General features: G+C 49.8%; 6 protein-coding genes across 6 annotated transcripts; 4 read left to right on the top strand and 2 right to left on the bottom strand.

Moving 5' to 3' along the window:
• Positions 1-308: 308 nt before the first annotated feature.
• On the bottom strand, positions 309-1040 carry Z518_08824 (uncharacterized protein; the record flags this gene model as incomplete). Its single annotated transcript, XM_013414563.1, has 1 exon — positions 309-1040. The coding sequence occupies one exon, from the start codon at positions 1038-1040 to the stop codon at positions 309-311; it is 732 nt and encodes a 243-aa protein (XP_013270017.1).
• An 876-nt stretch (positions 1041-1916) lies between these two features.
• On the top strand, positions 1917-2884 carry Z518_08823 (S-formylglutathione hydrolase; the record flags this gene model as incomplete). Its single annotated transcript, XM_013414562.1, has 3 exons — positions 1917-2181; positions 2231-2646; positions 2696-2884. The coding sequence occupies 3 exons, from the start codon at positions 1917-1919 to the stop codon at positions 2882-2884; spliced, it is 870 nt and encodes a 289-aa protein (XP_013270016.1).
• A 329-nt stretch (positions 2885-3213) lies between these two features.
• Positions 3214-4604, top strand: Z518_08822 (uncharacterized protein; the record flags this gene model as incomplete). Its single annotated transcript, XM_013414561.1, has 2 exons — positions 3214-3490; positions 4192-4604. The coding sequence occupies 2 exons, from the start codon at positions 3214-3216 to the stop codon at positions 4602-4604; spliced, it is 690 nt and encodes a 229-aa protein (XP_013270015.1).
• A 150-nt stretch (positions 4605-4754) lies between these two features.
• Z518_08821 (uncharacterized protein) lies at positions 4755-5365 on the bottom strand (the record flags this gene model as incomplete). The annotated part of the gene is made up of 2 exons (XM_013414560.1): positions 4755-5264; positions 5318-5365. 2 exons carry the CDS (start codon positions 5363-5365, stop codon positions 4755-4757), a joined length of 558 nt encoding a protein of 185 aa, XP_013270014.1.
• A 1059-nt stretch (positions 5366-6424) lies between these two features.
• Positions 6425-9576, top strand: Z518_08820 (uncharacterized protein; the record flags this gene model as incomplete). The annotated part of the gene is made up of 2 exons (XM_013414559.1): positions 6425-8006; positions 8057-9576. The coding sequence occupies 2 exons, from the start codon at positions 6425-6427 to the stop codon at positions 9574-9576; spliced, it is 3102 nt and encodes a 1033-aa protein (XP_013270013.1).
• Positions 9577-12070: 2494 nt separating this feature from the next.
• Z518_08819 (thymidylate synthase) lies at positions 12071-13228 on the top strand (the record flags this gene model as incomplete). The annotated part of the gene is made up of 1 exon (XM_013414558.1): positions 12071-13228. The coding sequence occupies one exon, from the start codon at positions 12071-12073 to the stop codon at positions 13226-13228; it is 1158 nt and encodes a 385-aa protein (XP_013270012.1).
• Between the last annotated feature and the right edge of the window lie 26 nt (positions 13229-13254).

Genomic DNA, 13254 nt, shown 5'->3' with positions numbered 1-13254 from the left:
AGGAAGGGAAAAGTCGTTGTCATTCTGGAGCCTAGGAATTTTTGTAGGTCATTCAATCTGGAGCAAGAACGATTTGTCGACCGCGGCTAACACATCTTAAAATCGGAACCATTGTCCACTATGTCAGCAAGCGCACATATCGATGTGAGGTCCTCCAATGATCGAGATCTCCCGTATTTGAAGACCACACTGCGACAGGTTGGATCCAAATTCGTAGTTGCTGGGCGGCCAGCATCTTGCTGATTGTTGCGGTTGGATCTGGGAGAATTTTGGGAAGATGGTATGGAATTCTCCCCTGACGAGTACTTTCACCTCCGGTCACGTTTATTTCTCCATCTCCCTCCCTTGCCACCTCGACCTTTCCATCCAAAATCTTTCCGTGTCTCTTCTTCCTTCTTCTCCAATTCGGTGGTTCTCTCTCGTCTTTGGGCATCACCATCTTTTTCTCCCGCAGGAGCAGCAGTAACACTCTTGAGGTGGACACCATGTTTGCACTCCTTACCATCCGGGCAGAACCCTGCCAGATAGAATTCACACAACTTTCTCCTGACATGTCTCTTGGAACATCTTGGTCCTTTCTCACAGAACCCCTTGTTGTAGTCTTCGCACATGGGTAATTTGGAATCTTCCTTAACATGGACATATAGACACTCGTCGCCATTCTGGCAGTATCCGTTCTGATTGAAAAATTGGCATTCACTCATCTTTCGCAGGTTGTACTCATGAAGATAGTCGCACGCATCCCCTTTCTTACAGAGGCCCTTGAGCCAATGTTTGCAAACATAGTTGTCATTGTTGCGACCATAGTGGTGTTGAGATTGCTGAGCGGGGGTAGGGTGACGATCGGGACATCGTCGACCGCGTGGACAGTGACCGCTTGAGGCGAAATCGGGACAAACAGGTACGGTAGAGACTAGAGCAGCCAGACCGTTTGCTCGAAGGAATGGTGCAAAGCTGAAATTATAGGTAGGCGGGGGGGGGGGTTGCTTCTTCTTGGTGTCCACTGCGTCGGCAGTACTGTTGGTGGCCACCGAGGCCATGATTTCGGAGCTCTGACCGGCTGAGCGTGTGGAGTGCGAACAAGGAACGAATGGCTCTCACTGATAGGCGTTTTCAGAGAGTTGAAATATTAAGGCGCAGAGAGAATGGAAGTCTGATTGAAAACCTGGGGAAACGCAGAAAGCCCCGAGGTGAGGCCGGAGTCCATTTTCAGCTTAGTGCGCTTTCTCCTGCTTTTAAGGCGGTAGGCTCAACACGCAAATTTCCATCTTCGTGCTGTTGAGGAGTCCTCGATGCTACTTGTCCACCGTCAGATGTTGGAGATGAGGAAAGCATCTAACCATTGGCTACTATGAGGTCCTATACGGAATTCGCTGGCCAATCTACATTCCCGGGAACAGGTCCACGAAGTATTTGCCCACCAATAACAGGAGATTTGCTGAGGCATAGCCCGAGATAGCATCCTGTCGAGATCCAAGTTACTGTCAGTCCCATACTCGACGGGAGTCTTCAGCGAAGAAAAGATTGAAAGATGATAAAAATGGTCTTGGAAACGGAAAAAATATCCTCATTTGATTCTTCATTGCCGGTGGGGTGAATGGAGCTAACTGGCCCCCTTTGTTGTCTATCCGCAATCCGTTGCCATGGATCCTATGTACGGAGATGTCTGGATGAGAGTCAGAGAGGGCGGTCTTCAGCTGCCGGAATCTTCCTTGAAGCTCTTCTGTGGGGCACTGACGGGAACTGGCATTGGGATTCCGATCCAGTTCCCCCTCCTCGTCATCTCCCCCACGTCATGTTTCCCGTTCAAAAACATTGCTCATTGTTTCCACGAAATATTTGCCCCAGACCGACTCTCCTTCTTCCAATTCCTTTTTCTCCAGAAGATCCTGGTAATCCCTTTCCTTAGCGACAACATGTCTGTTTCAACGCAAGCGACCATTGCTTCATTCGGGGGCAAGCTCCTCAAACTCGCTCACGATTCCTCCACCACCGGTTGTGAAATGAAATTCAATCTCTATCTCCCTCCCCAGGCTACGACTAATGCACTTCACAAAGTTCCCTTATTGATATGGCTATCCGGCTTGACCTGCACGGGTGACAACTGCTCCGAAAAAGGCTTCTTCCAACACGGTGCAAGCAAGAGAGGAATCGCAGTCTTGTATCCGGACACTAGCCCGCGTATGTCAGAGACTTGCCCTAACAGTCCATTCTATCTGACGCCGCATAGGGGGGATTGGCATCCAAGGTGAAGATGATGCCTATGACTTCGGTACCGGAGCAGGTTTCTACGTCGACGCCACTGCCTCTCCTTGGTCCGACAACTACAAAATGTATTCCTACATCACCGAAGAACTCCCCAAGACCGTCTTTGCTGCTTTTGACCAGATTGATGCCAGCCGAGTAAGCATCAGTGGTCATAGTATGGGTGGCCATGGCGCTCTGTCATTATATCTAAAGAATCCTGGGAAATACAAGAGTGTTAGCGCATTTGCTCCAATTGCCAATCCCCTCAAATGTCCTTGGGGAGAAAAGGCGTTCAAGGGCTATTTTGGTGATGATTGGCAAACCCATGGTGCCAAGCACGATTCAACAGAGCTGCTCAAGCAGTGGAAAGGCGGAGATTTGGACATTTTGATCGATGTGGTGCGTCAGAATCGTATCATCCAAGTGGGTCATGCTAACTTATTTCCAGGGTACCGGCGACAACTTCTACAAACAAGGACAGCTTCTACCAGAGAACTTCATTGCAGCTGCAAAGGAGATTGGACAAGAGAAAGGAGTGAATGTCAGATTCCAACCAGACTACGACCACAGCTACTACACAATGGCAAGCTTTTCCGATGATCACATTGATCACGCAGCAAAGTATCTGTTTGCATAGTATGTCTACCGCAACAAGCCAACAATACAAAACAGGCTGACCATGACAGAAGCGGAATGAAAAAGAATCAAAAGCTTTGATTCTACAATACATTCATTTCTCAAAAGCTATCCCTTTCAAGAGTGCGACCTGCTATTCACCACATCCATGATTCCCCTGCCGTTGCTGCTTTCCTTTCCCGTGCTATCGTGGCTTTCGTTGCATTACCCCTTTCTTTCTCAGATGAACCCGATCGCCGCGCCTCTCACAAGTTTTAGATCACCTGTTTCCTGTCCAATTTTCTTCCGTCCTCGCATCGAACGAATACCCGATTGCCCCTCAGACTCACAATGGCTCTTGACAACAGTTACCTCAGCTACCACAGACGTTTTGTCCGCTTTCAAGCGGAGCAACGACTTCATGCAAGAAAAGACGGCATTCGAATCAATGCCAAACACCAACATTTCGAGGTCGCTGGACAAGAAAGGCCGCCTCATCGAACCTCCATGGGGGCACGATCCCTCCTCCTTGCTGTGATATTGCGGGATGAGACTGGACACCAACATCCCAAGATGGGGCTAGGCAACTCCCCAACCAAGAGAGCACAAATTAACGACGGCGATGAAGGTAAGGAATGGGTTTGGCTTGGAGAGAAATGAGCGTGCAAGAAGAGGACTTGAGCGCCAAAAGCGTGCCAGATGAGACCATGAAGATGCCGACGATTGTGATGATTACGATAACCATCCTAACCATGAAATGAGATGAGTTGAATTGATACTCCGGTTCCGACCCTCGTGAAACCGTTCTTACCATGAAATGCAGCATAGGATCCTGTCTATCCCAACCTAATAGCTCCAGAATTACGTCCTCTTCTCACACCGCTCTGAAACCTCGGTCGGTCCATGGCGGATGCTGCCCGAACAAGAGCATGGACACAAAGACTTTAGCACCTTTGTGTGCGTTTTGTCCCATGCCACCAATTATTTGTTGAGACAGGCCATGCTGTTTATCATCTGTGAACAAAGAAGATCACAGTAAAACTCCAAGGGGGCTGACCAAGACGAGTGTTTCACGGCACACAATGCAAACAATAAATTCGTTCGAGTTGTATTCGCCACGCTACAAGCACTTATTTCCTCGTGTAAGTGGAGAATGAGAGCTGTGAATGTCTCGTCCTATACATATACCTACTCGAGAACGAGCCCACGACAGATTCCCTCGCCAGACCAATAAATTAGTGCACAACATATTTCGACAGCCTTTACGCAACGTTCAATCACAATACTTGTACGTCAACATGACGAAGGATACTAATACTCAGGACTTAGCGTACAAATCCATCTCGGAATTGGTAGTTACCTCAGAGCCCATTTTACTACCCGTCACGCCGACATTGCCCCTGGTTCAGTGCCCGAATTCCTTCGTTCCTCATCCTTTCGGAGCAATCGGTGAACCATGTCCTGTTTTGCAAGGTGTCTCCTCTCAATCCATGAGATCGGAACACAAGACGGACCACTACGAACAGCACGATTCCTCTCAAATGATGCCGACCTGGGACCTTGAGGAACTCGACCTGTATAATTTAGCTTCCTCATCCCGCCTTCCGAGCCCTCTCAAGACAGGTGATGCCACTGCTATACATGACGAACCGGGTCTCCAAGAGCTAGGAAAGCTAAACGGTCCGGTAATTGATTGGAAGCTGGACGTCATAGTGCATCTCCTTAACGGGGACTCGCCGTGAAGTCATCAATTATTGGCTTTTGGGAAGTATCCAGCTCCATGAAGTCCATTGATGCTTTGCATCACGGAAGTATCTAAACATACTATCCAAGCTTATTCTATGATTTCCTGCCTATTGCATTATCCAATCTTGCTACGCTCCATCAGTTCCTTATTCCTTGCCTACAACAGCTTCCATAGCATTAACACCATGCCCAATTGTGCCAAGTTCTTTCTTCCCATTCGCTTTCCGGCCACCAGAAGGAGAAAGTGACTTATATGCATTCAAGATTGCCAATGGGGCCTTGCGGCCATGTACGGCGCGACGCCCTGGATGTGTCTTTTCTCCACTGCTCTTGCTGGTTTGGACCACCCTCTCAGGACTCACTTCAAAGATCGTGGAGAGACGAGTGAACGAGAATCTTGCGAATCGATATGCTTGTCGTCGAAGCTGAGGTGGACGCTTCTGCTGATGCTCTAGCCCGAAATGTGGCTCGTCCTCGTGATTCAGCGACTGGCTTGAAGATCCGAAATTTGGTTCTTGACCGAAAAGATGGGTAGTTACTTGATGATCAACATGGAAACCATTTGGGATGCTGCCGACCGGACCCAGAGTTGGCGGAGGGTGCAAGGCTGTGTTTTCAGGGGCGTCTGGTTCCGAAGAGAGCACTAGCTCACGGAGCTGAGACACAGATCTGTGAGGGATGGCTGAACGATACGATTTGATTAGCTTACCGAGGTGGAGAGATCGTCATCGTTGTTTAGAGACTGATGATGCGACATGATGATGGCTGGGCCCGACCAAAGTTGACAGAAGCCTCGGCAGGTAAAATTGTGTTGAATAGGGAAGTAAGAAGAGAAAACACGTTCTTTTCATGTTGATGGGCGAAAGGGAGTAGTGGGAGAGTGCAGTCTGTCTCCTTCACCACATCCTGGCCGTGTATATATAAACGACGTCCCTCGGCGTATGGTGGCAACAAGAATAAAACAGTGAATCTTTATCAGCGCAAGCTATGAATAAGATAGCTTCCTGCCTACCACTATTGAACATTGGGGCGCACTCCCTCGAGAAAATACAGCACTAGCAGGTAAAAAGGCCAGAGCGAAATATTGAATGCAAGACTCACACATTGCGCCTTTTTGGAGTCGGTCCGTGGCAAATGCGGCAGATTTTGACAAGGTGATCGTTCAAGAGTCTCCTTAGAGCCTCTTGACTCCTGAATCAGCTACAGAGACATTGTAGACAATCATGTTGGTGAGATTTTGCAGAAGCCATTTGCAGTTGCTATATTTGCTCGGAAGGGCAGAGACTAAGCAAACCGAGATCAATATGAAAGACACAGTCTACTAGAAGTTCACGCGTCATGGAAACAAAATCCAAGTTAGAAAAAGTCTTTGATTGAAAAGCTTAGTAAGAGCGATAGCCTCGTAAGGGGCTCCTCGGAGAAACACCAAAGGTCCTGCAGTCCACCGTAATCCGTGCCAAGGCCAGAGCGATTTTCAGTGACAGACGCAAAAGTCACATTCGCTTCCATCGTGGGTCGGGCACGAACTGCACACTACGACCACCACCTCTGCCTGCTGCTGTCCCTCCCAAAGGCAGAAGAATCCAGTTGTGCAGTCAAACTGACACCAATTCCTCCTTCACACCGACTATCTCCCTCGTCACTGCGGCTATGGAATAACTCCGGAAGCACGTGCTTCCACTTTCGTCACCCCAGATGCGGTGACTATATCAACCCACCAGTGTTCCGGAAGTCTTACGGTGGATGAGGAACACTGGCATTACCTGATGGATGACCAGGTCAGTCAACTATGAGCGCCATATCCGCCCCCTCTAAAATGTCTTTTCAGATCGTTTCGGCGATTCAAATCGCTTATGATCCCTCCTCCGACCCAAATCTCAAACGCCAGGCCTTTGACTATGTCAATCAATTGAGGCAAGAGCCTTCAGCATGGCAGCCTTGCCTGGTCATCTCTCTTCAGGTACCTCGCCAACCTGCAGTCATCCGAGTTTTTTGCCTTGAAGTTGTCAACAACGCTGTACAAGCGGGGCTGGTGGATCAGCAAGACTTGAAGACCACGAAAGAGCAGATCATGACATACTTACGAGAATTCTATGGCGGGTCTGTTGCGGGGCAAGACGAGACTCCAGACTCTTTGTCGATTGTGAAAAAGCTTGCTCAAACCGTCACGTTTCTCTTCTCCGCCCTTTACGGCTCCGGGTGGGAATCCTGCTTTGATGACTTGTTGGCTCTTACCACCACCCAGACAGGCTCTCGGGACAACTATCCCGGGGTCATTTTCTATCTCACGGTTCTCAACTCCATCCACGACGAAATTGGCGACCAACTTCTGTCCAGGTCTCGCGCTGAACAGGATCGTGCGAATACCCTGAAAGACCTCATCCGAGAGCGCGACGTCCGGAAAATTGCACGCTCATGGGAAGAGGTTCTGACTCACTGGGGGACCTCTAACGACGAGGTGGCAGAACGATGTTTGAAGGCTGTGGGCAAGTGGATCAGCTGGGTTGATATCTCATTCGTGGTCAACCAGTCAATGCTGGCGCTATTGTCCCAGCAGCTGGAACGGGCTCAGAGAGATGATCTTGAGTTTGGCGTGGAGGAGCCTCGAGATGCCGCCGTTGACGTACTCACCGAAACCGTCGCCAAGAAAATGCCTGCTGCCGACAAGATCAACATGATCACATTCCTCAACTTAGACACTGTCGTCTCTCAACTCGTCCGTTCTCCTCCCCTGAGGGACAATCGAGTATCGAACTACGACGCTGATTTTGCCGAAACTGTAGCCAAATTGGTCAACACCACCGTGGTGGACATTGTCAAGGTTTTAGAGACCGAGAGCCAGGACTCACCGACATGGACAAGGGCCGAACAACTGCTGGGGACTTTCATTCCACACCTCCTTCGGTTTTTCTCAGACATTTACGATGAAGTCTGCTCCTCAGTGCTCAATGCCGTGAACGATGTTCTGACATTTGCGCGCCGTGCAAACCGTGGCGAGTGGGCAACAGATCGAAGAAAAGTCATGCTCGTGCACACTCTTCAGGCGATCTTCATAAAAATGCGGTACGATGACACTTCAGACTGGGGCCATGACAATGATCAAACGGACGAAGCAGAGTTTCAGGACCTGAGAAAGCGATTGGGAGCATTGCAGGCGGCCGTTGCCGCCGCCGATGAGCAACTGTACATTACGGCAATCTCGACACTCGTTCGGAAAACATTTGAACGCCTCCAGGAAGAAGGTCCGCAACTCAATTGGAGGGATCTGGACCTCGCATTACACGAAATTTATCTGATGGGAGACCTTGCCGTCAAAGGAGGCGGTCTCTATCTGAAGAATAAACCAAACTCTCCTGCTGAAGAACTCGTGGGTATGATGCTTCAAATGGTCAAGTCAAGTAGGTAGCGAGAACAGATGGTTGACCATTTTGGTACTGACGTATCCCAGATATCGGGTCGTTTAATCACCCTGCCATACAGCTGCAATACATGGAAATCTGTGTCAGATACAGCACCTTCTTTGAAAAACAAACGGAATACATCCAACCCGTCCTGCAGAATTTCCTTCAACTTGCTCGTCATCCCAACTTGAAGGTCAAACTTCGCTCATGGTATCTTATTCACCGTTTCATCCGACAACTGCGAACCCAGATTGGGAATGCAGCTGAAGCAGTCGTGCAAAGCCTGCAAGATCTTCTGATCATACGAGCCGAGCTTCCAAACGAATCGGATGGAGATGACATGTCCTCAGATGGTGATTCGGCCACCGACTCGACCTTTACTAGTCAATTGTATCTATTCGAAGCAGTGGGCTGCATCTGTGGTTCCATTACGGTCCCGCCGGAGAAACAAGTTCAATATGTGCAGGCTATCATGCAACCAATTTTCTCCGACATAGAGCGCAATCTTGAGCCGGCCAGAACAGGCAATGAACTTGCTCTCCTCCAAGTTCAGCACAGTATCATGGCCTTGGGCACCATGGCTCGAGGCTTTTCCGATTTTACTCCGGGAGGTAATTCACAGAATAGCGGAGCTGAACCAACGCCACAAGCGAAACAAGCATTTGCGCAGGTCGCGGAAGTCACCCTTGTCTCTCTGACAGCGCTCAAATCCTCTTTCCAAATTCGGACGGCCGCAAGGTTCGCCTTTTCGCGCCTGATTGGCATGGTCGGCACCCAAATGATGCAAAACTTGCATCGATGGGTTGAAGGCTTATTGACCGAATCTTCGTCACGGGATGAAATGGCTCTTTTCCTCCGACTCTTGGACCAAGTGATTTTTGGCTTCAAAAATGACGTCTATGATTTCCTCGATCGCCTATTCTCAGGTCTTCTTCAGCGGGTGTTTGCTGGGATATCCGCGGCAACCTCTGGGACAGACGACGAAATTGAATTGGCAGAGCTGAAGCGAGAGTATCTCAATTTCTTGCTTGTCATCCTGGGGAATGACCTAGGCGCAGTCCTGGTAAGTGCTACGAATCAGCCCATTTTCGAATCTGTGATGAGTTCCATCGAGCATCTTGCAAGGGATGTGGAAGATTTCCCCACCGCCAAAATGGCATTCATCCTTCTTTCCAGGATGTGCAGTGTTTGGGGTGGACCTGACGTGATCTCGGGCACGGGACAGGACAAAGAGACGGCAGCTGGTCCACAACCTGTTCTCCCAGGGTTTGATCAATTCATGATCAATCGATTTTCTCCGTTATGTTGGGCGCTGCCAACCAATCCATCTTTCAATAGCAGAGATGCACAAGCTCGTCAAGCACTCTCAGAGGCTGCGGGTTTGCAAAAAACCATTTACATCAAAACAGGTCAGCAATACTTAACTTGGCTGCAAGAAAAGGAGTTACGAACAATGGGGATGAATGACACCATGATCAATGAGTACCTGCAGAAGTTGGCGACCATGGATATGAAGGCGTTCAAGACATTTTTCCCCAAATTCATTGCACAAGGAGGGCAAATGTGAAAGTCGAAAGGCACGAGGAATGGAGCGAATGGCTGGGGGGAAATCTTTACGAGTGATACGTGAAAGTTCTGAGATGGTGGCATGCATGGACCGTTACTCCCTATCATCGAGAAGAGAAGACTCCGGATATTAGACAGAAGCCTTGGGAAGCCATTTGCTATTTGGACAAAATTTGCCGCTTTAGAAGGATAAATTTATGCCAAGCACATGCACAAGCCAAGGCCTTCGGCAGACCTGCCCAGCTTGCTCCAAACCCACATTCGCAAATTCAACTTCAATTGCGAACATTGCCCGGGACCAGCGTCCAGACACGATCAAGCAAAACCTGCACGTTCCGGGGGTCTCTACTATCATCAAGATGGCCAGTAAGTGCGTGAGCTTGAAATAAAGAGTATCTGATCTGACCGCAACCAGAATCCAAGAACTCGTCTCAACATAATCAGGCCAAGAAGGCTCACAAGAACGGGCATGTCTTCTCATTACGCTGTTGATGGTGCCTACGGTTCTTAGATGACGAAATCACTGACATGTACTGCTCTTTACAGGATCAAGAAGCCAAAGACCCACAGATACCCTTCCCTCAAAGGCACGGATCCAAAGTTTCGAAGAAATCACAGACATGCCCTGCACGGAACGATGAAGGCGTTGAAGGAGGTGAAGGAGGGAAAGAGAGATTCCGCATAGACTCAAAAATGTGGACATGGTTTCTGTAATTCGATGGGGAAACAGGAAGAGGCCTTTCCATCGGCGTTAACTTGCCCGCACCGATCGAGGGATGATTCACCAGGACGATGGAAACGACGTATTGCGGTCGACAGGGAACGTCAGCACGAATTCAAGGATAGCTTTCGAGGCCAAAATGGCTTTTCTTTGAGAAAGATTACTTCGAGAGGAGAATTAAGCATCAAATGCCCTACCTGCCAGCAATACCGGCCACATACTTTGGAGCGATCTTTCCCCGTCTGATTCGGTTGACTCTTCTCTTTCGATGGCATTGGTGTGTACAGCGTCGTGTCTATTTGCCTCAATGCGCGATGTCTGAAGGAGAATATTTTATCGTGCCTATATGAATCACCCTCCCAATTACCAAACACTTTCCTTCTCAATTGTGGGGGATGGTGCATGGACGGGAGGGGACAAACCCGCCAGATCAAACGCTGACATGCAGGACTTCAAACACTCCCTACATATCCCTCTTAACTACCGATCATCATGTTCTCAACACGTAAGTAAACATGATAGAATTGTAAACGCTTGGCCAAAATTCTCTCACTGGTTCGTGCGAAACGAGAAAGGGGCATCTGGGTAGAGGCATCTGAGTAGAGTTACCTGGGTAGGTGCCACAGGCGCGGTTAAAGGTGCATGCAGAGGCGTTTGAGTTGACCCTGATGAGCTCACCCAGGTGCCGTTACCCAGGTCTGCTGGATTCTGAACAGGAGCCCAAATCGGCTCCGGAGCTCGGGGCGACCCTCAAACGTGTCAAAGGTTCCAGATCCAGTACAAGGACGCGGGTCAAGGCACCTGGATAGAAGCACCTGCTTTGATGCTGCCGCTGTGAAGCCCATGCTCAGTTTTTCTAAACAACCAAGAAATTAATTCCTCTCACGCAAGTAAGACGTCACGAGCATGTCTCTAGCACCATGGGTCTTCAGTCACCAGGTTCTTGTCATGAGGCGACGCCCATCAGGCGCCTGAGGCCTGGCCCTGACATAGGGATGTAGAGACCACCTTCTTAATGGATGGATGGTTGGGTTCTCGGAGGAAGTCTCAGAACGCACAGGACTCGGGGAGTGGCGTGCAATTCGGAGCGCATGCGCTATAATGGTGAATCGGGATGGATGCCATCAGGGCCAATCAATGTTTGTGGCGGATTCTCAATGGACAGCTTATGAGAGAATTCGGAAGAAGGCTCTCTATGGTGCCTCGCTCAATGTATTCACCTATTTGCGTACGAGCAGAGACCACCGATGAGCGTGGTGGATCGTACGAAGATTTTGACATTGACGGTTGACGATTCGGATGGAAAACGGATCGGGTTCGGCGTATTGTGCTCTTGGGCGAGGACAATTCTTAGACGGCCTCGCCAACCACGACGAGGCGAAACTTGTGGAGCAAAACTCACCGTCATCGAGAACGTCACGATGACCAAGGAGGAGTGCAGAGTATGCAAATTGATGGCGACAAGAGTGCTCGATCGTATCTCCCGATAGGGGTAAACCGGACACAGAATTTCCTTCTAGCCTTGCAAAGAGCGCAGCGCGAAGCAGAGGCCCTCCAGGAAAGCAGCCAGGACATCCAGAACAAACGACCGTCAGGATGGTGCGAGTTTCTGGGGACCTGTTTTATATAAGAAATGGTGAGATGACGTCAAGGCTCCTCCTCGACGCGTCTTGATCAAAGTCGCGTCTCGAATCGGGATTTCCTCTTTTCGAATCATTTGTTCAACAGCGCACTCTTTGCGACCTCACAACACACAATTGTTGAGGGGCTGGAAATGGCGCCCGCTGTAGTCGACATTGAAACCGTGTCTCCGTCAGGAGACTCTTTTGGATTCCTCAAAGAAAACAGCAAAGTCCTGCAACAAGCATCAACCCATGGCCACCCCAACACAACAGAACTACCCACGCAAGACTTATCAAAGCCAACCTCTACCGAGAGAAATCTCCATGAAGAACACCAATACCTCGATTTAATTCGCGATATCTTGAGCCGTGGTGAACATCGACCAGACCGAACGGGTACAGGAACACTATCTTTGTTCGCTCCTCCTCAACTTCGCTTCAGTCTTTCCAAAATCGATCCTACATCTCCCACCGGCGAACGGATACCCATTCTGCCGCTTCTGACCACCAAACGCGTGTTTCTGCGCGCTGTCACCACCGAACTACTCTGGTTCGTCTCAGGGTGCACCACATCCAAACCTCTCTCTGAAGCGGGCATCCACATCTGGGACGGCAACGGCTCGAGACAATTCCTCGACAATCTCGGCTTCACGGATCGTGAGGAAGGAGATCTAGGCCCTGTGTACGGCTTCCAATGGCGACATTTTGGGGCTGAGTACCAGGATTGCCACGCAGACTATAATGGAAGAGGGGTGGACCAGATCAAAGAGGTGGTGCGAAAGTTGAAGCACTGTCCATATGATCGTAGAATCATCCTAAGTGCGTGGAACGTGGCCGACCTAAGCAAGATGGCCTTACCGCCCTGCCACATGTTTTCCCAATTCTACGTCAGCTTCCCTGACGCACCAAGAGGGGAGGTGGCCCTGCAGCGGCTCAACGGATCCGTCCAGAATGGAGACAAACAGAAAGCCAGGGGCCATCTCTCATGTGTCCTCTACCAACGGTCCTGCGACATGGGCCTCGGTGTGCCTTTCAATATCGCCTCTTACGCCTTGCTAACGCACATGCTGGCACACGCCTGCGATCTCGTGCCAGGCGAACTGATCCACACAATGGGCGACGCACATGTCTACCTCGACCACATCGATGCGCTGAAAGAGCAGCTCCTCCGTGAACCGCGTGAATTTCCGACTCTGAATATCAAACGCGACGACCGAGGCAGTGGCGAGATGGACGGCTGGAGAGTGGAAGAGTTGGAAGTGGTCGGGTATAAACCACATGGCGGGATTAAGATGAAGATGAGTGTATGATCAGGTACGACATTTTGGAGAGGTTG

The sequence above is a fragment of the Rhinocladiella mackenziei genome, assembly GCF_000835555.1.
Source record: "Rhinocladiella mackenziei CBS 650.93 unplaced genomic scaffold supercont1.6, whole genome shotgun sequence".
NCBI lineage: Eukaryota > Fungi > Ascomycota > Eurotiomycetes > Chaetothyriales > Herpotrichiellaceae > Rhinocladiella > Rhinocladiella mackenziei.
Note: the sequence above shows the minus strand (reverse complement) of the source record. Positions and strands in the feature narration are given on the sequence as shown.